At 52.9% G+C, this 20481-nt stretch overlaps 1 protein-coding gene across 1 annotated transcript; it reads left to right on the top strand.

Moving 5' to 3' along the window:
- The first annotated feature begins 348 nt into the window (after positions 1 to 348).
- On the top strand, positions 349 to 20005 carry POU3F1 (POU class 3 homeobox 1). Its single transcript, XM_032710071.1, has 3 exons — positions 349 to 1618; positions 12678 to 12733; positions 19804 to 20005. Exon 1 carries the CDS (start codon positions 349 to 351, stop codon positions 1462 to 1464), a length of 1116 nt encoding a protein of 371 aa, XP_032565962.1. The 3' UTR covers positions 1465 to 1618; positions 12678 to 12733; positions 19804 to 20005.
- The last annotated feature ends 476 nt before the right edge of the window (positions 20006 to 20481 follow it).

The following is a 20481-nucleotide window of genomic DNA, read 5'->3' as shown; positions in this document are numbered from 1 at the left end:
TCCCGCCCTCCCCGCACCGCCCGGAGCCCCCGGGCCGAGGGTCCCGCGATCCCCCCGGGGCGAGGCGCTCGCGCGCGGCCCACGCGGCCGCTCGGCATGAATGAACCGCCCTCAGCCAATCGGCGGCCGCTGCGCCGCGGGGCTGCCCCGCCGAGCGCCCCCGCCGGCCGATGCCGCCGGCCAATGGCGGCGCGGAGCGCGGGGCGGTGCCCAATGGCGACGCGGCGCGGGCCACCCGCGGCGGCAGGCGGGCCAATGGGGCGGCGGGGGCGGGGCCGGCGCGCGGCGGCCCCGCGCCCCGGCGCGCGGCTCTAAAGCGCGGCGGTAAAGCCGGCGGGCGCACTCGCTATGGCCGCCGCCGCGCAGTACCTGCCGCGCTCCGCCGCGCTCATGCACCCCGACAGCGACCGCCTGCACCAGGGCACCACGTACCGCGAGGTGCAGAAGATGATGCACCACGAGTACCTGCAGGGGCTGGCCCCCGCCGCCGGGCACGCCGTCGGGCTGGCGCACCACCAGTGGCTGCCCAGCGCCGGCACGGACTGGGGCAGCGGCGGGGGCGGCGGGGGCGCGCACCTCCCGCCCGCCGAGCACGCCAAGGGCGGCCCGCCAGGGCCCCGCGAAGAGCTGTCCGCCGCCGCCTTCCACCACCGCCCGCATCTGGTGCCGCAGCCGGCGGCGGGCGGCGCGGCGGGCGGGTGGGCGCAGGGCGGCGCGCACCACCTGCCGCCCATGTCCCCGCCGTCGGGGCAGCCGCTGCTCTACGCGCAGCCCTACGCGGGCCTCAACGGGATGCTGGGCCCGCCGGCTCCCGCGCTGCACCACGGGCTGCGCGACCCGCTGGGCGCCGAGGAGGCGGGCGGGCACGAACTGGCGGCATCGCCGCCGCCGCTGGGTCCGCCCGAGCCGTCGGACGAGGACGCGCCCAGCTCCGACGACCTGGAGCAGTTCGCCAAGCAGTTCAAGCAGCGGCGGATCAAGCTGGGCTTCACGCAGGCCGACGTGGGGCTGGCGCTGGGCACCCTGTACGGGAACGTCTTCTCGCAGACCACGATCTGCCGGTTCGAGGCGCTGCAGCTGAGCTTCAAGAACATGTGCAAGCTGAAGCCGCTGCTCAACAAGTGGCTGGAGGAGACGGACTCCAGCACGGGCAGCCCCACCAACCTGGACAAGATCGCGGCGCAGGGTCGGAAGCGCAAGAAGCGGACGTCCATCGAGGTGGGCGTCAAGGGCGCCCTGGAGAACCACTTCCTCAAGTGCCCCAAGCCCTCGGCGCACGAGATCACCTCCCTGGCGGACTCCCTCCAGCTGGAGAAAGAGGTGGTGCGGGTCTGGTTCTGCAACCGGCGGCAGAAGGAGAAGCGGATGACGCCGGCCGGGGTCCCGCATCCCCCGATGGAGGACGTTTACGCACAGGCGGACACGTCGCCGCTACACCACGCGCTGCCCGGCGCCGTGCAGTGACTGCCCGGGCCCCCGCGGCCCCGACGGCGGCTCGGCGGGCGGCGGGGGACGCGCTTTAATTTATTCTCAGACTGGCCCGGCCGCCCGGTCCGCGCCCCGCGCTCTATTTATTCTCCCGCCGGAGCCGCCGCGGCCGCCGCAGCAGTAGCCAAAGGTTTGCGATCTCTAATTTATTCCCCTCCTCGCGCGGCCGGGGGGACGCTTCGACACCATTTCCCGGCCCGTCTCTATTTATTTCTAACCGTGCGCGGAGCTCGCACCCTCCCGTTGGTGGGTTCGGTCCGGTCCCATCCCCTTGGGTTTCGGTTTTTGTTTGTATCTCTATTGCAAAACCAATGTAGACTGCGAGGGTACGTTTCTATTTATGTTATAGTAAATATTTTATTACTTACATAAACCATTTACCCAGGAACCGGTCTCGTGTCGTCTTTGCAGGCTGCGCGCCCGGCCGGGAGCGGGGCGGCCGTCGGGGCCGGGGCCGGTGGCGTTGCCTTCGCGGGGCCCCGCCGAGCCCCCCGTGCCGCCCGCGGAGCCCCGTTCCCGAGGCCCCCGGTGTCCCCGGTGCCCCGGTTCGCACCAGCGGCGCTCGGCGGGGTTTGCCCGCCCGGTAACGCGCTTTGCGGAGCCGCTGCCTTGCGGGGATGCGCTCGTGCCCTGCACTGTCCGCGCACGTCCCGCGGTGTTTTAATGATCCGAAGGGAACTCTCCGCTGTTTGAGCGGAAAAGAGCCCGCACGTAACTTTCCTCCTGCGTGTCGCAGAGGTAATACATGCACACCGGTGTTGCTAAGTAGATTCCACTCAAACCGCACTCTCCGGTTGTCTGATGTCACCAACTTTCCCTTTCGTGTTTTCATGCCCGAATATTTTGCAGTTATGCCAAGGAAGGCTGAAAATTTAGTTTTTACATTATGAGTTCCTCGAAGAATGATCCTGCATCTCTACTTTAAACTTTCTCTTGCAGCATCAAGAAAAGTCGCATGTGGGGATTGTGTTTGCCTTTGCAGGTTCCTGGATTCCTGCGGCGTTTTGTCTGTTGGGAGAACTTTTGAAATATGGGCCCATACAGAGCTCTTGCACTGATGAAATACTTCATCGAAATCTGGTAGTAAAGGACCTAGTTCTTTCTTTTAGTTGGCAGAGAATTTTCCAATGTTCTCAGACACCTGGCACTTGATAGTTTCCCCCCTTAAATCAGTACAAAATATGTGCTGTGAAAACAGCAGCTTTAAAAGGGATTTTCTAGCAAAAGCAGTGCATCCTGAATAGCAATTCGTGTATACTTTTTTAATAGATATAAAAATTTATAACATTTCAAATGTAACTTACGCTTAAAAATTTATACTTAAAAATTCTTGTCTTCAATGTGGTTTGATTTTGTTGCATTTTGTGCCTTGGGTGAGGGGTGAATATTACTTGTCTAAGCAATGATGCATTTGCCATTGATAATGTTAAAACTTACTGCATTCTCAATGTCTCTTAAAATGTAGGTATTCTACATCAGCAAATATAGGACTATCAAATTCTTATTCAAAATTACAGTAAACTGATTTTTGAGATTTTAAAATAAAGTCACTTTGAGCGGTTATTTCATCAAGTACTCTGTAAAGAAATGTTTCACTTTATGGTACAAACAAGCTAGCAAACGCTGCAGGTTAGGATATTAATAACTTCCCGTGGCATGCAGAGCATAATAAGAAATCTCACTTAGAGGATTCAGTGTGTAGTGTGTGTTTTGTTAGCTTTTGTTACAGACTTAGCTTCCTTTTTTGTAATGAGACTGGTTTTTATAGAGGAGCACAGAATTTTGGGGCTGTTGTAGAGATCCTGAATTCAAAAAGTTTTGCTGTTTTTACTGAATATTTACTAATTTCCAAATAGCTGAGCAGATGTAGTAGCTTAGATGATACATTCCAGTCAAAAGGTAAAGGAGGAGGATGATTCAAGGGTTTGAGACAATGTATCATGATGGCATTTAAATTAATTTCCAACTCTGAAAATCTGTCTTTAGCTGTTCTCTTGTGTGTTCCCCACACATGTACTATTGTGTTTAGTGTTTGGTCATGCTGTAACTGCAGCCTTTGCTTAAGAATTTCTGTATAACAGCCAGGCTTTAAGGGAAGAAGAAACAAAATCATAAATTAACAACAGAGGGTTTTTTTGTTTGCTTGTTTCTTAAAGAAAACAAACTCTTGTTTGCACTGAATGGTTAATTGTGCTGCTTTTCTATACTAGGAGTCATTTCAGTAGCCTCTTCATTCTGAACTAACCTGAATGGCAAACAGGATTTATATCGATACTCAGAAGGGAAGGGTCAGTTTTCACATTGTGTTCTCCTAATGGATGAGATGTGCTGTGAGTGCTGGGGAGGACGAGCACCCTTGGGTTGTTCGGTGTGTCAGATTGTATAAGGCACTGGCAGCCCCACTGCATTAGCTCTTTCGTGCTGTTGAGCAGCAAAAATAAAATACTCTGTATATCTCATTTTTGCAGTGCCGCAGTGCTCAGCTGTTCTAAAAATCAAATGCCCCAAAGGTTTGCCTCTCTTAGAATAACTTGTTCGTTTTCCTGGTCAGGGATTAAATAGCAATTACTGGAGGGAGACTTTTTTTTTTCCCGCTGGTTGTTTCTCACTAAGGTGAAAGCGTGAGCTTATACTACTATTTCAGTACTAAAGCACAGGGAAGGTAGGACCGTGGTGTTGGTACATTAAAGACAAGCAGATGTACAAATGCTTACTTAACAATGCTCAAACAAAGTGAATAGTTAATATATAAAATAGGAAGTGTAGATAGGGAACAGGAGTTAAGCACATTGCCATTGTGAGAGGGGTTTAGGTCTGTGCTGATGGGAAATCCTTGCACTAATCCAGGAGCGCTCTGCTGCTGAGCAGTGCCTGGCCCCAGCAGATGCTCTTCAGAGCAGCTTTTGCTCTTGCATTCAGGTTGTGCTTAGTCCCATGGTGGCACTGAGCTCTACCCATTGCGGGGGGCAGGTGCTCCATCAGCAGGGGCTGGGGTGACCTGCTTGCCTTGCCCACAGTCCAGAGGAGCTGGTGCCTGGCTGCTGACCCAGAGCCCACATCTCAGGCTGGTGAAGAGAGCTGAGGTGATGAGCAAAAGGTCTCTGGCCAGGTGGGGCAGTTGGCACCAGGCAAACACATCCCTGGTATGGGCTTAGCCCTTCTGGGCTCACAGAAGGGCATAAGCCATGTTGTGCTACCCTTGCCTGGGCAGAGAGCCTGCCCATGTGCTCCAGGTGTGTGGGAGGGCAGCTGTGCTTCCCAAATACTGTCATCTTATAAATTGGTTATCAACAATTTTAAGACACTGCTGTTTTCTGTACAGCAGACAATATTCAGCAGGGTACCACTTTTTCCCTTTTATTTTTAAAAATGTGGACGGTTGCTGCTCAGCTTTCTTACGTGCTTAGGAAAAGATTGTGGTGTTCCAGTATCCAACTTCTTTCCAGATTTCTTCTCTTAGACTATTATTGCTGCCACTTGCAAGGGTGAGGAGTGCTTGCTGAGGTGACTACAGCACAGGACTTTGCCTGATGAGGCACAGTCACTCGTAATTATTGATGCTGTGTTCATCTTACACTTTCCACTGAATTTGGTCTCTTCTGCCTGCTGCCCAGCCAGAGCCTGATCCCATCACAGTGCCATGATGTGACTGTCCCCTAATGAGCTAAAGCAGCAGCTGAAATGCTGTGATCTCTTTACGTGAAAATTCGGAGCATCAGTATTAACACCGTGGACTCTTGTTCCCAATTCTTCCCACCCCTGCATGCTCTGTCTCCCAGAAGGAGAGATTTCAGCGCTGTCTGGTTAAGCAAATCTTTTAATTCTGTGCTAATGTTTCATATATTTTACTTTTATGCTGATTCTACCATTGGTCCCTTGGAGCTGGATCAGCTGCAAGACAGCTCAGAGCTGCCATTTCACAGGTACTAGAAGCAGGTTTGGATCCTGCCCCAGGGCAGAAGTCCACAACTCTGGAAGTGCTTCTCCTTAGCTGCCTCGTATTTTTCTTGCAGTTGAGTTGTTTGAAATGAGCACGTCCTGGCTGGTGACTCGGAGCTGGTGCTTGTGTGTGCTGAGGACGGGCACGTGGCTCCCATGGGCTCCTGCCCTGCCCTGTGTCTGCTGGGAGCAGACCAGCCCCAGGCAGGGGCAGGAGCAAGCTGAGGTGGGGTGGGAGGTGTTCTGGTTTTAAAATGCTATTAAATATCCATAGATGACAGTGTCTGGTCTCACTAAGATTGATATTGCTGCTCTGGGAGACCTGGCCCAACGTACTTTCCTGGAATGGGAAGCTCCAAAGAACAGATTTTCTTCAGGTGTACACTGGCAAGATGTCAGCTCTGAGCAGCGTCATCCCTGTTTTATGTGCATGTGCCTATAGAGGAAATGCACAGAGAAGTAGCCTGTTAAAGTCTCTCCTGTGAACCCCCACTGTGCATTGCTGAGCTGATTTATGTGTGTTCAGCTTCGCTCCCACTTGTGATTTGTTGTGAGTGTAGGTGTGCATGTGTGCACACACAGCTCTTGCATGGGCACAGCACTAGAGATATGGCCAACTGCACTGCCTTAGTGTTCTCCCGTGTTCTTCAAGGAAGCTCTGCCCCTGGAAGTTCCCCTGTTTTCAGTTTGAACTAACAAGACCCGGTGTCCATGCTGTGCGCGGGGATTACAAGGTTGCAGAGGCAGCAGTGTTAAAGCCTATGATGCTATACACAAGATCTAATGTGCATGTTAAATCCGACCTCGTGAATATTTCGTGTTCCTTGATATCACATTATTTTTGGTGTTGGGCAGATCAAGTGTTATTTCTTGTAAGCCTTGCAAAGATGTTCTGGTTACAAGGGTACCCTGGCTCATACACTGCTGAGAGTACTTGCTGCAAAGAAGAATGCTGTTCATGCCAAACTTCAAAAACATTTCTTTATTTTTCTCTTTCCCACCTTTCTTCTGGAGCATTCTACCTGATCGAGGCATCTGTGCAGCACCACCAGCACCTAGGCCCTGTTTCCTCCTGGACATTGGCTTCTCTCTGCAGGGGCAATCTGCTTTTTATCACTCTGCCAGATTCTCTAGGGCCAAAATGCTCAGCAGTCACTGCAGCCACAGAACAGTATTTCCTCCAGAATGTCTCCAAACTGGCTTTTCTGTCAGCGTGTTTAAGGAAGGGGGATGGCTCACTGAAGCCGTTCGGCTCTCTCTCAGGAGCTGCACTCCAAACAGCTGCGTCCTTCAAAGTAAATGAATGAACAAGTGCACAAAAATCTTCTTGCAAATGTCACATATATGTACAAGAGTTGCCAGGTCCTCCATGGAAATGCCTGCTCTGCACTGGGGGATCAGTAGAAGGTATGAGAGAGCCAATGGACAAATAGGCATCTTTTCATTTCACTGTCGTTTGTTGGGTTTGTTTGGGATTTTCAATTCTGTGGAAATTTGTCTTGTGTCTTTCATTACCAGGAGCTCACTGTGTAGTAGTACCTCTCACTCACACTAAAGGCTGTGCAACTTTGAGATTATACTGAATCATAAATTTGTAGCCAGACAAAATGCTGGGAAACTAATTTACACATTTGCAGGACTGGTTCTAAAGAGTCAGGCCATTACATCAGATATTTACATCATATCTTTATGTTTCAGGGTTCTTTTTAAATTGGAGAAGTTTTTTTCAGTCATGTTTGAAGCTAACCTGGTGACAGACAAATCAACAGAAGGGTGGGCAGTGAGGGAGCTACAGTACATGAGGGCAATTATCAGATGTGCTACAATGGAGACATTCCTCTAAAATGCTGTTGGAGCTTCTGGATTTTACTCCCAGGTCCCCTGTTCATTTTCTTGAGGTCTGTGAGAACTGTTTTGGATTTTTCCCCCAGTGTTTTTACTTCTCTTAAAGTGACGTCATAAATCTTTCCTTGAGTTGCAAGGGTTAATTTATGTGGATTGCTGAGGGACCTCAGCAAAAAGAGCTGCAGCAGTGTGAGATGCTGCTTGTGCACACAGTGAGGAATGCAGAGGGATTTCTCAATGTCTCTGGTGGAAAGAGCATTCCCTTGTGCTGAGCTCAGTGGTGTGGTGCAGGCAGAGCTGTGCTGCAGGAACTGAGAGCTGCTCCCCTGCTCCCCCCTCTCACTGCTCTATGTATGGGTATGTTCCTGGTCTGGGAAAAGTGCTCCTGACCCTGCTGCCCAGGGATGTGAAGAGCAGGACAGGCTGCTCTGTGTGTTGAGGATAAGTGCTGTGGAAGGCATCACCCACTGCTGGAGCTCTCTCTGGGAGCCGTGGATCTCCGCCGAGCGCAGCCGAGCCGTCCCTGCAGCTCCCGGCACTCGCAGCAGCACGGGGTTATTTTTACTGACGTGGCCTGTGGTGCAGATCTGGCAGAGCTGTCTGGAGGAGCACTGATGTGCTGAGATGGCTGGATATTGTCCCCTGCCCTCATCCCCGCCATGTGGGGGTCAGGGTGCAACTCTGAATTTCTCCTCTTCAGGTCCAAGGTCCATGTCCCTTATACCTTTGTGTCCGCTGCAGAGCTGGGAGTGCCAGGAGCTCATGAACACTCAGTGTTCAGGACAGTTTTCATCACGTCTTCTCCACGTGATATCCCTTGATATGGGCTCAGGTGTCAGAGCATTTGGGAGCAAAGGGATGAAAACTGCTGCCAAACCTGACCTCACTCTTGCATCCCTTGCCATCCCCCCCCCCAGTGCTCCCCTTGATGAGTCCAGGCCCGTGCTGTAGGGTCACAGAATGAGACCCTGAGCAGTTGGGCTCAGGGAGTGACTTTGATGTGACAGCTAAAAGCTGCCTGTCCCAGAGCACCGTGCAGTTCTCCACCTTCTGCCTGGGGTAGGGGCTGGCTTTGCTTCCAGGAGGGCTCTCTCCTTCCCCAACCCTGGCTTGAGGAGCAACCTCGCAGGCTAGCCCAGGCTTGCAGGTGTTGAGGACAGGAGCAGGTCAGTGTCATTAAGAGGGAGAGGATTGAATCGATACCTGGAGTGTTTGATATTCTGCCTAGTGGAACACTTGTTATGTCTTTAATTAGTATTTCTAAAAGCACTATGGAATGGAAAGCAAAAGGCAGAAATAAATAGCAAGGGGTGATCAATTGGGCATGAAACCCTTGTTATTGATCACCTTTAACCTCTGCTTAAACTAATGACAGAGCTACCATTTAACTGTCCCTAGGCACAAAGTGCATCAATTGTAAAAGTGCCACATAAATCATGATGGGCTGCGGCGCATCGCGAATGGCCCCTGGGGACAGCCTGCCTATGGGGAGGGCAGGGTCCTCCTGGGGCTGGGGGGGGGCACCACCAGGGCTGGGCTGGGCTGTGCTGCTGGGGCACCCTCTGAAGGTGTGCTCAGGTGAGCTGCTGCTCCCAGAACTGGTGTTTCACACAAAAAGTCTCTCAAGGGCAAAGCTGCATCACAGCTCTGAGGGCAGCACGGGGTGGTACAAATGACAATATTTCCCCTCCATGTCTCTTTCCCCATGGAGCTCAGAGAGGATTTATGCTATTAAATTGATGCCTGCTCCTGAACTCTGAGTACCCTGGCTGGGGCAGTGCCACTGACACTGGGTGAGTTTGCACAGACAGGACTGAGGTGAAACAATGAACCTGTCTCAGCAAGTGTTTGAAGCAGGAGGGATTGGGGAAGGAGTGACACAGGCACAGAAATGATCACCTTTTCCAATATGCCTTCAACTGGCTTCCTGACTCATCAGTTGTGCTGGAATTGCCCATTCTGGTTGTTATAGAGGTAAAAAACCCATAAAAATCAAGATGTACAATGGGCAACAGAGTGGAGTCAGCACAGCCTTTTGAGATAACAGCAATAATATTCATTAACATTCAATCTACAAATTATCCCTTGAAACCCCAGTCTGGAGATTTGCCAGTTTTCGACACACGACGATGTTGTCTGGTGTGTTTCCAGCACGGCAGCATTTCCAAGGCTGTGCTGGACATATGGCATCACAGAGCCATCAGCTGTACGTCCTACCATGCGCAGGGCAAGGGCTGTGCCTGCCTTTTCAGGGGAATGTTTATTTATCTTTAGGATGCTGCTTCTGCAAATGCAGTTCCCCAAAGAATTGGGAGGTAATCTTTTTCTTGATGTTCCCTACTCTTCATTTTGGTGAAAGCAGAGGGCTTTGGGGAAGCTTTCAAAAAGCTGTTTGTTTCCAGAGCTGTTAAGGAAATATTCTCACTGAGCCCTGGGGAGGGAAGTATAGGGAAAACCTCGGCATTTTGGAGGAGTCCCATTGAGCAGTGTGTCTGTCTGTTTACCCCTCTTGGAGTGCTCTCAGGGTCACTCCTGTGTCTGCGGGAACAAGGGAAAGGTCCCGTCTCGTCTGCTGGTGACCGGGCTGAGTGATGCTGAGCACATACTTGGCCTGTGCCTGGTATGGCTGTGCACATCCCTGGAGGATTTTCTCAGGAGCCCCTGGATTAATACACACTTTGCTTTTGTGCTGCCATTTGGAGGGTTTCTACCGAAATCTTCAAAATCATTTGGGTGTCTTCATCCATCAGCTGTTGGAAACATTATTGATAATACAATCATTCCTCCTCTGGTCACTCTGTTTCACTTTTTTTTTCTGCTGCCCATCCTGTAATTTGTCACTGCTGCTCCCCTGAAATGTTTAGAGATGATTGGAATCTCTCCAGGTGCAGCACGGGAGCATTGCAAAGGCAGCCCAGAGAGGGGAGTCCTCTGCATCCCTCACCACCCACACCTGCAGCTGTGGCATATGGCCACAGCTGAGGGACAGTCTGAAACAGCCCTGGGGAGACTGGGCAGGCTCGATGTCTCCTTAAGTTCTGGTCAGGACTGGGGCTCTGGTCTGTTCCAGGGGGCCCCCACTCTGGAGCGTCACCATTTTGGGTCTCTGAAGCACCTTGTCCCCTCAGCTCTGGGTACTTCATGGAGGCCTGGACAATATGTGGTTCCCCAGGCATGTCTGCTGACCCTGGCGACTGGGCTGCTGTGGGAGGAACTCCAGCTGTCATTGCCCCCATGGTCTCCAGGGATGAGGACTCCATCTCTGCCCTGGGCAGCCTGTGCCAAGGCTTGTATTGATACAGGCAGTGCTGCTGCTCCTTCATCAATGGAATAAGCCATTAGCTTTAGGGTGGTAGTTTGCTTCCACTCTCTAGGGGGTCCTAAGACCTGGGAATCTCAGAGCAGAGGGACGGTGAGTGCTGTCCCTCAGAACCCTCACTGGGCCCTGCTCTTGCCACGAAAGATTCACCCGGATGCTGGTGGTGGCCGCAGAGGACACCAGCGGCTGCTGGTCTGGCAGAGGGAGCATCTCAGTGTACAATAAAATCTTCTTTCATATCAGTCCAGAGGGGCAGAGCTCCCCACTGACAGCAGCTGCACTGAGAGCTTGGCATGGATTTGCATAGATGAAATGATTTCTCCTGCCATTCATTCAGTCTTTCTGTCTGCCAGCTTCCCTGCTCCTCTCTGGAATCTGGGGTCCACACAGGGAGCATTCAGCCGACCACAGCTCTTTACTGAGCATTGCTTTGCACAGATGTCCCCAAGCAATTCCATGAATTGTTGCTCTATAGACACCAAGCTGTTTGGGAAAACATTTCAGATAACTGTCCTACGCATTGGGGCGACTGAATTAATGGCATTTGAATGGTCAAAAAGATAGTGTGAATTGGAAACAATGCTGTCCCTGTCACAGTCGGCAGGAGAATTCCAGCTGGTATTTTCATTGTTAATGAGCAAGCACAGGGTGCTGTGTGGCCTCAGTACCTTGGAAGGGGCTGGAGAAATGCACAAACAAGCCTGTCACTTCCCCTTCTGGACTTTCCAAATGCCAGGGAAGGAATGCTTTTCAAACTGTCTTTCAGAGCTCCACAAGTGAGACACTGTACCTCGGCTGTGGGGAGGGAAGGAAAGGGACAGTGGTGATAGTTGCCCAGGTGTGTGTTGCCAGAGAACCATGATGTTCACCAAGTTCAGGAGCTCCCCCACTCTTGGGCACCAAGGTAACACCTCTGCCTGAGAATGCCCCCAAAGGTGGGAGCGAGCGGCTGGGGAGTCCCATGCAGTGGCAGGCACTGCTTCAAGAGGTGCTTGGCAGTCAGGAGAGCTTTGCTGCATTTGGGCTTGGCAGAGCACAGCCATCCCAACCATACATCATCCAGAGGAATGGGCACTTGGGTAACACATTAGAATAATACATCATTAGAGCACCGTTGCTATGGTAATATATTAGGGCAATACATCATTAGATACCTTCCATTGATGATGTATTACTCCAAACATGGCTCCTGCCAACACCAGCACAAGGGCCACAGGGGAAGTCTTGTCTTTTTGCAGAAATTCTACCCTTTCTCTAAAGAAAAAAATCCCAGCATAATGGCTTCATCGAGAAGACATTGGGCAGGGGCTGGCCCCTCTCTCCTGAGGCCCTTTACTGTGACTTGCTCCATGCTGAGCCTCGTGCTGTTTTCTGGGGACCCGTACCTGCATTTTAGTGCACGTGGGCAAAGGGACCTGCCAGTGCCTGCCAGGCAGAGGGACAGGATTGTCCCAGCCCTGCTGAGCTACAGGGGCTGAGGCATTCATGGGTGTCTCCTGCATGGAGGGCAAGACCCTCCGGCGAGGGGGCTGCTCTGGGTCTGTGCTGTGCATGCCCATCACACTGTGCTCTCACGCAGGGGCTGGGTCTGCATGGGGCTGAACCACACACCAAGGAAACTCGTCCTTTCCTGGTACCCAGGCAGCCAAACATGCTGGTGTCATGTGCTGGTGCCCAGGCTCATGGCAGAGGAGACAGATGGACCCAAAATGGAGCCCAGGGCAAGGGTGACTGCTGCTGCTCACCTTCCCATGAGCCGCATTGTGTGCTGTCAGCTGGGCTCAATTCCCTTGGAACACTTTTCCCATGCTCTTCCCCCCAGCCCTGAGGGACCCTAGCCCCAGCCTGGAATGACACCAAAAAATTGAGCCCAGGAGAGGTTCCAGCCAGCTGGGTCCTCAGCACCCCTGGGGTCTTTGCAGGGCTGCACTCTTTTCAGCTCAGCTAAATAAATTGCTTCAGAGAGCAGTTTGGGAAAGCAGGTTGCTTTCACTGCAAAGCATGCAGTGTGCATCAGATATAATTTGATTTTAATTAGTGGACAAGAAAGTAGCATAGTTAATAAAGTATGCACTGCCTTTTGCAGGGATGCCAGTGCTGAATGCCTGGAAGATGCAACTAAATCAGAAAGACCAGCACAAGGTGAGCTAAGGCTGACTGTGCCTGGGTGGTGGCATTGTAAACAGAGTACCAGGAGAGATCCCCAACTCCTGTGATGTCCCCTGGTCAGGATCACAGCAGAAAAGCAGTTTGTGGGCTCATGCTGTTATTTGGCGTGGAGATGCCCCAGAAACCTCAGTCAGTGTTGTGTGCCATCTGCATCCAGGGGCTTTTCAGCTGGCTGCTGAGGAAGCACTGGCTCCCCTGCCTGCTCTGAGCTCGAGCACTGGGAAAGGTGCAGGTGCCCATTGCTTCCCTCCCTGTCTTTTTCTTGTGCCTTAAGGGCTCTCAGTGCCTGCACCCTTTCCTTCATAGGGCACAGCTGTGACAGGCTTGCTCCTGGATCTTCCCATCTCCAGCACTGCTTAGGGGATGCAGGTTCACAAGCAGCCTTGGATGCAGCTGCTCATACACAGAAGCTTGTGTTTGGGTAGCAGGTCTTCTGGGCTCCATTCCCAGCAGTGTGGGCTCGTGGTTAGACCACTTAAGAGCCAGGCTGCCCCCACATCACCCTGCAGATACACACTTCCTTCCCCTGAAATCTCTGTGGGAGCAGAGTCTGCCCACTGAGGGCAGAGGGGCAAGAATAAGAGGTTGGTTGTGCAGACTTGAAGTATGATAAATAACATCCCCTGGAACTGCCCTGCTGCTGGTTCCCAGTCATCGTGACAGTCTGTGAGACAGTTTAGGAAAGCAAGCCTGTGTCTGCCCTTGATGCCAATGCTTTTAAGGGTTCAACGTGCTGCCCTGCTCCCAGGCACCATCTGCAGTGCTCTAAGCCAGGGCCGCTTTTAGCTTCTCAATCAATTGGATTCAATTAAGTAATAACATGAGCCTATGGGTAGAGCAGTGATTGCTTATCCCTTAATCAGCAAATTCTCCCCAGGTAGGGCAGAAGGGTTTGTGTCCCCTGGACGGAAGTTGGGGTGCAAGCCCCTGTGAGCCCTCTGCCACTGGGGCTCCCAGGAGAGGGGATGAGCTGAGGTGGGGCTGCCCAGCACTGCTGGCTCTGGCAGGAGCAGCCACCCTGGGAGGCTGAGGGACTGTTATTTAAAGCACTGTTTTCACTCTGTCGTCAGTGCCACATTCCCACCCTGACACATCTGGGAGCAAGTGTTTCAGGGAGGCTGTGGGCATCTTAGAGAAGCAGAACTGTCTCTGCCACTGTCCCCCTGCTCCATGGCCACAGGATGCACGGGGCACCTCGGCTCTCTGAGGCCAGACCTGGCTGTGAGGGATTTCAGACATCAATAAACATCACTGTCAAAAAGGACAGGAAAAGGTTATTTATCAGAAAACAGGCCAAAAAGTAGGATTGCAGCAGGGGTGACATGTGCTGCGGCCATGCTGCCAGGGCAGCATGTGGTGGCTCAGAGGAGTCAGAGCCAGCGCTGCATCCCCACACCACTGATCACCATGGCTCGTCTTGGCAGCCCCACGCTGTGCCTGGGGCCAGGCTGGTGCCACCAGCCATGGCAGCGGCCCGATGTTTCTCTCGCTTTCCCCGATGCAATTAGGACTCTGTAGGAGTGACAGTCTCCTCGGAGCAAGCCAGTCTTGGAGGGAGCTGAGGTTGCAGAGCGAGCGCAGCTGCCCTGTAGTGTTCCCCGATCGCTGGGCTCCCAGGCTCAGGGAGCTGTTGTCTCTGTGCAGAGACCAGGGGCTCTTTGTCTGCTGGGACTGCAGGAAACTCTCCGTGTGTGTGAGCGTGCATGTGTGTGACATGGGGGGGATTTGAGAACAGTGTTTTACAAAACAAGAACAGCTGAGATTATTAATTTTCAAGATAACACCAGCAAGAACACTGAGTAGCTGTTGAATTGTTGACCATTCTCTGGTGACTGTAGTAAAGATGTTCATGTGCCGTGTTCACCTGTGGCCTCGTGCTCTGCTGCCACGGGTGATGCACAGGCAGTCTTGGGGCTGTGTGTGGGACTGGCTGCAGCCTCGCTGCCCTCAGCTGGGCTGAGCCCGGCAGGCGGGGGGGGCAGGGTGCCCCGGTGCCACAGACCTGGGCTCAGGAGCGGCACAGGGGACAGGCACAGGACATCTGGTGGTACTCCTGGTGCCGGGGTTGTTCCTGGAGGAGCACATAACCCACTAAGGCCTCAGGGATGCCCTCAGCACATTCCTGGCACAGCTGGGAGGTTTTGCATCCTTCAGACCTGTCCTGACGCTACAGTTCAAGGTACAGCCCCAGTGCTCTACCCTCCCTCTCCCATCGCCTACCTCTGATTAGAGCCCTCAGAACAAACCTGCTAATGCCTTTCCCAAGCTCTCGCCCCCACACTTTTGCCATATAAATCACTATAATTAAAGCGTTTGGAAAATGCTTTGGGAGCCCAGACAAGCATCCCCACATGCTACACACCCAGCTCGGCAAGCCCGACTTCCTGCTGCACCCACCCTGCTGCCCCGGGCACTGCATCCCTTCCCTCCCAAAACACCCAGCAGGACAGGAGAGAGGACCGTTCCCAGGCTGTGCTCGCCCCGGGCTGCCTTCGGCTCAGCACCTGGCTGAGGCAGAGCACCGAGCAGAGAAGGGCCAGAGAGATGGGACGGGGCCCTTGCTGGCCCCTGGCACCACGAGGCAAGGCCTTCTGTGAGGGGAGACAAGGGTGCTGGGACTCCTGGGGGAATCACTGCTGTTCACACCTCTCTGTCACCAGCTCAGAGAACCAGTGCTCTCCCCTGGCTGCTGACACCTGGATGTAGAGAAACCCAGGGAGAAAGCCCCGTTGAGAGGGCATGGAGGGCACGGCACGCTCCACCTGCCACCGGCCCTTCTGCTAATCACAGGGGAATGATCCCCCAGACCAATCCACAGCCCCCTTCTCTCCAATGCAGAGGAGGCAGCGGAGGTGGGCCCTGGTGGAGCAGGCATGGCTGGTGGAGCCTGGGCAGGAGGGCAGGGCTGCTCCAGGGACTGGCAAAGCCTGCCAGGATGGTCACAGCTTTCCCCCCAAGCACAGCTCCAAGGGGTAGGAGCAGGTCGCATCCTGCCCTGAACCGAGGCATGAGGAGCCCAAGAGGTTTTGGGCCATCTGTTTAACTTGGAGCAGAACAGTCCTTCAGGAGCTGGTGCAAGCCACCACCTGGGGAAGAAAAGCCATATTTCAGGCCATGGGCAGCAGCATCCATCAGTGAGCCCCTGGAGTGAAGGTCAAAGCAATTATATGAGGAGACAAAGGCAAAAGCAAAGGGAAGGAGTGGAGCAGCAGGCAAGGAGACCAGAGCTGCCTGTGTGGGAGCAGTGCGGACAGGGAGTGGCTCTCAGGAGCCCCAGGGATATGGCCAACCAGACACAGTGGCCCAAGCAGGGCAGTTCCTGGCAAAGGGTAAGCTTCTCAGGACACTGGTGTCCGTGCACAGTGTGGCTCCTGATCTCACATCCCTGGATCCACCATCACCTGGTGGCCTGGCCCCCTCCTGGTCTTCCTCCAGTGACCCCCCCATGACCACTTTTGACAGCATTCCCAGGCCCCTCATCCCCAGTCTTAAGATCCACGGCTCTCTGCCTAATCTCCTCCAGCTGGTCCTCTGCCCATTTGTCTCCCTCTCTCCCACTGTGCTCAACTGGCACCAGCTGTGCCTTGTGCCAGGAATATTTGAGTCACCTGGACTTTCCTGTTCTGTTCCCAAGAGCCCCGCTGCTCCCCAGTGGCAGCGCTGCTGTCCCTGCCATGGCAGCCCACAGTGAGGGCACCTCCTGCCCAGCGCCACGGCCACTGCAGCTGGTCCAGGCTGGGGAGCCAAACACCGTGGCCTGTCCCCAGCGTTCAGCTCCAGAGAAAAGTGCCGGTTCCCCTCCACCTCTGTGCTGACTGGCAGTAGCTGGTGGCTGAGCTGCAGGCAGCACCTTCTGCCAAGTGGTTGCTGTCCCAGCTGTGCCAGATGATCACCCCAGTCCCTGCCCACCTGCACCAGGATGGCCATGCAGGGGCACTGCCACATCCCCTGCACCTTGGCGCTCTCCCTTTCCTTTCCCAGGCACCCAACAAGATCGAGACCCACACATGAGGGTCTGTGACTGTCCTTGAACAGTAGCCATTGGGGGCATTTCACAGGCTGACAAAGCCTGTTGCCATGGGAAGGCCTGTGGTTTGCTGCCACTTTTCGTTCCCCAGCAGGGATGGTTCAGCAGCCCTGCTCTCTGCGCAGAGCTCAGCCCCTCTCCCAGATCCTGTTCAGCATGTATTTTTCACCTTTTAATGAAAGCAGCTGAACTGTCTGAAGTTGCCTCTCAACTCTTCTCCGGGGGTTGGATTGCCAAGAAATGATTGACGCATTTAATAGAGGCAGTGGGTGCAGAGGAATTTGGCAGGAGCCCAGGCTCATGATACACTGCCGTTCCTGCTCAGGTTTTCTGAGCTCCTGCTCTCTCAGAACACGCTGTCCTATGCGAGAGTACTGCACTCTGGCTGGGCAGCTGTGAGCTCAGGAGTCCTGGGAACAGGGCAGGGTCTGAGCCGTGGGGATGGGGGGGGAAAGCTTGGGGCAGGGACTGACTGTGCAGGGGCTGTGCCACATAGCCCTGAGCACAAGCCAGGGAAGCTGAGCCTCTCTCAGTGCCTTTTTGGGCTTTCTACTGTTTTGAGCTGTAAGGGGTTTGTCCCCCCACTAGGGGTGAATATGTACAGCAGATACTTGCCTGGTTTTGCATATACACGCTCATGTGTGAATCTGCATATGAGGGTTTTTTTCTTACATTTCCTGGAGAGAAACCCCCTTGCCATGCATGGACTAGTTTGGGACCAGCCCACACAGATTGCATTCAGCACACATACCTGTGCTCCTAAACACACTTGCGTGCACACGTATGTGCTCACACACACCTGCAGGTGCTCACCCTGCTCCGTGTCCCACACCTTGAGTGCTGGCACGGACCCTGTGACACCCACATGCAATGCAGGTGTCAGTTGGAATGAACCCATCACTTGGCAGTAAGTAACAGTTGCTACAGCCTTTCCTTTGCACAAGAACACTGTGTCAGCCAACTCCAAGGTTTAGGCCAGCACAAACTGAAGGTTTTCCTCTCTGCAGCCTTCTGGGAGGTATCGGAGCGTGACCCTTGGCCATTTCCTAAGCTCACAGGAGTAGGGTTAGGAACAAAGGAACAAAGCTGCCTGTCAGTGCCTGACCACGGAGTCTGACCTCAGTTTAGCTTTGTCCCATTGAAAGACACCATGAAGGCAGTGCTAATATTACTAATATCTCTCCCTTGGGTATTTTCAGAGGGACACCCATTCCAGATATCCCTAGAGTGATTTCCAGGAGCATGCTAGATAATGGGTTTCTTGTGCATTCAGTGTGTACATTGCTCATCCCCTGGAGCTTCCCTTCTCCTGCGGATATAAAGGGCAATTTGTAGAGCTTACAAAGGCTTATGAAAATATTGTGAAAGGGTGACATAAGCACCTGAACAGAAAAGAATAGAAAATATTTGTCTCATTAAGCAGAGTCTTGTTTCCTCTTCCGTGTGTCTTCTTCCCATAGGAGGATAAGTCATTTATTATCATGTGTGGAAAGAAAAGCCTCACTCCTCGGAGGATGTGCTGGTTTCTGCGAAGCCGGCTCTGCTCTGAGGCGGGCGGGCTGGGAGCGAGCATGCCTGGTGCTCAGAGGCCTGGCACATTCCTTCAAATAACACCAAAAGAGCAGCATTATCTGAAAGCAGCACAGCCTGAGCCCCATTTGTGTGGCCACAGCCCGTGTGGGCTGGAACACAGCGCGGGCTATTAGCATGTAATGAACACAACAATTACTCTGTAAGGGGGAGAAAGGGTTAGGGCCAGGCAGAGTTTTAAGAATAAAGGCTTGTTTGGGAGAATTATTCACTAGGTCCCTGCTGTAGGTGGACGGCAGCAGATTAGAAGGAAACATTATCTCTCAGGGCAAGTTCAGAAGGACAAATGAAGCCAAACTGGCACGGGATGAGAGTCTCAATACATTATTCTCTTTGCTCTACAAATCTGTGAGAACAAAGTGCCCAGTGTAAATGCTTACCAGGGCCTTTTCTACCCCTGTAGGACCACAAAAGTTCAACATGAGACGGAGGGCCACGTGTTGGCTATTAGTCCACTACAAAGAGCGTTTGAGTTTAGAATTTAGAGTCTCATAAAAACATTATTGTCTGCATCCTGGACATTTGTTTGTTAGGGCAATACGGACTGAAAAAATGTGCCCATCTGCACAGCTGTGTGCCTCATCAGCTTTACCATGGCTGGCCCACCTCAGCGGCTACCTCAGGCCAGCCAACCCCCAGCCTGGCCTCACCCGAGGACAGTCCCTGAGCCTCAGCATCAGCACCAGTCCTGTCATGTCTGAAGGTGAAGAAGGATTGTTGCCCTAAAGAACATTTGGCCTGATGTGTTTTGTTGTGGCAGGAGGTTGCACCTTGCCCAGGGGCCTCTCACCCAACACAGAGTGAGGCACAGGTGCCCTGAAACCTCCATTGACATTTCTGGCTCTGCTCTATTCACATGTGTCTGTAGTTTATATGTTCTCCAGGTTTGAGGCAAGGAAGAAGTTTATGTCCAAGTGAAAATGCCAATGACCACAGAGGTCTTGACTTCCTCTGCCCCAGGGGTCACAATTTGTCTCTCAGGAATACCCAGGAATCTTTCCCCTCAGCGCTCCTCTGCCATCAGGAGGCCCTGGGCGGGGGGGAGCCTCCTTGCTAAGGCTGCTGTGGCTCAGCCTCCCCAGGACTGACATGCCAAAACCCAGCTAGAGCTGCTGAACTTGGCCTTGGCTCTCTGAGTGAAGTGCAGTGGATGGCAGCATGCAGGCAATCAGGACACAGGATCTGACAGTCCCTCCTGGACTTGCAGCCTGGAATAAACAAAATCATGGACAAGCATTCATGAGTACATCTATGACACTTCTGGGTTGTAAGCTGCTTGCTGCCTTCCTGGTTTAGAACAATTTTGACAAAAAGCATCCATATGATTTTGATATGGTTAAGCCCATGGCCAGGCTTTATAAGACACTTGGCAATCTGTGGGACAGTTTTTAGAAGCATTTTGTTTTGCATTTGGATTGTCTTCCAGCTAACAAGATGATCAGCTTCAGGGTGAGTCAGTACTGGGAGGAAGGTTTTAAGGACTTTTGCAGCAGGAGACGAGGGACTCGGCTGGGCCACCCCAGGTCTGTGGCTGCCCCAGGATGCTGCCAGGAGCTGCAGGCACAGACACAGTTCAGAGCAATCTGCATCCCCCTCAGATCTGTTTGTCCTCCCAGCCCCCCAAGACAGCTGGCCACTGCTTCCTCCAACTGCACAAGGAGCATGTGCTTTTAAAAGTCTAAAATAAAGGTGGAATATATTATCTATTCACAAAGTCATTGTAAATATTAAAGAGCCCATGAGGGGAAATGTCTCTGATGATGTCTTTTCAGGAGTGTGGGAGAAAAATCCATGCAAAGGCACTATTGAGGGATACGGTCAAAAGGCAAGCGATGCTTTGAACTTGTTCAAAGCCACAGGGTCAGCAGTCTTCCTGGGACTGCAGTGGGAAGCAGCTGCCCACCTCTCCTCAGAGTCAGCTAAAAGGTCATTTTAGCAAATCCACAATTTAAATAAAAGAAAGTAAATCCCAGAGAGAGCTATTTGAAAATGAAAGGCATCAAAGGTGAGATAGAGGTGCATGTCTGAGTGGCAGAGGGCCTGGAGAGCTCCAGCTTAGAGAGAGAGTATCTGTGCAGTGCAGGGAGAGGACACGTACCCCAGG

This window comes from Chiroxiphia lanceolata, chromosome 24 (genome assembly GCF_009829145.1).
Source record: "Chiroxiphia lanceolata isolate bChiLan1 chromosome 24, bChiLan1.pri, whole genome shotgun sequence".
NCBI lineage: Eukaryota > Metazoa > Chordata > Aves > Passeriformes > Pipridae > Chiroxiphia > Chiroxiphia lanceolata.
Note: the sequence above shows the minus strand (reverse complement) of the source record. Positions and strands in the feature narration are given on the sequence as shown.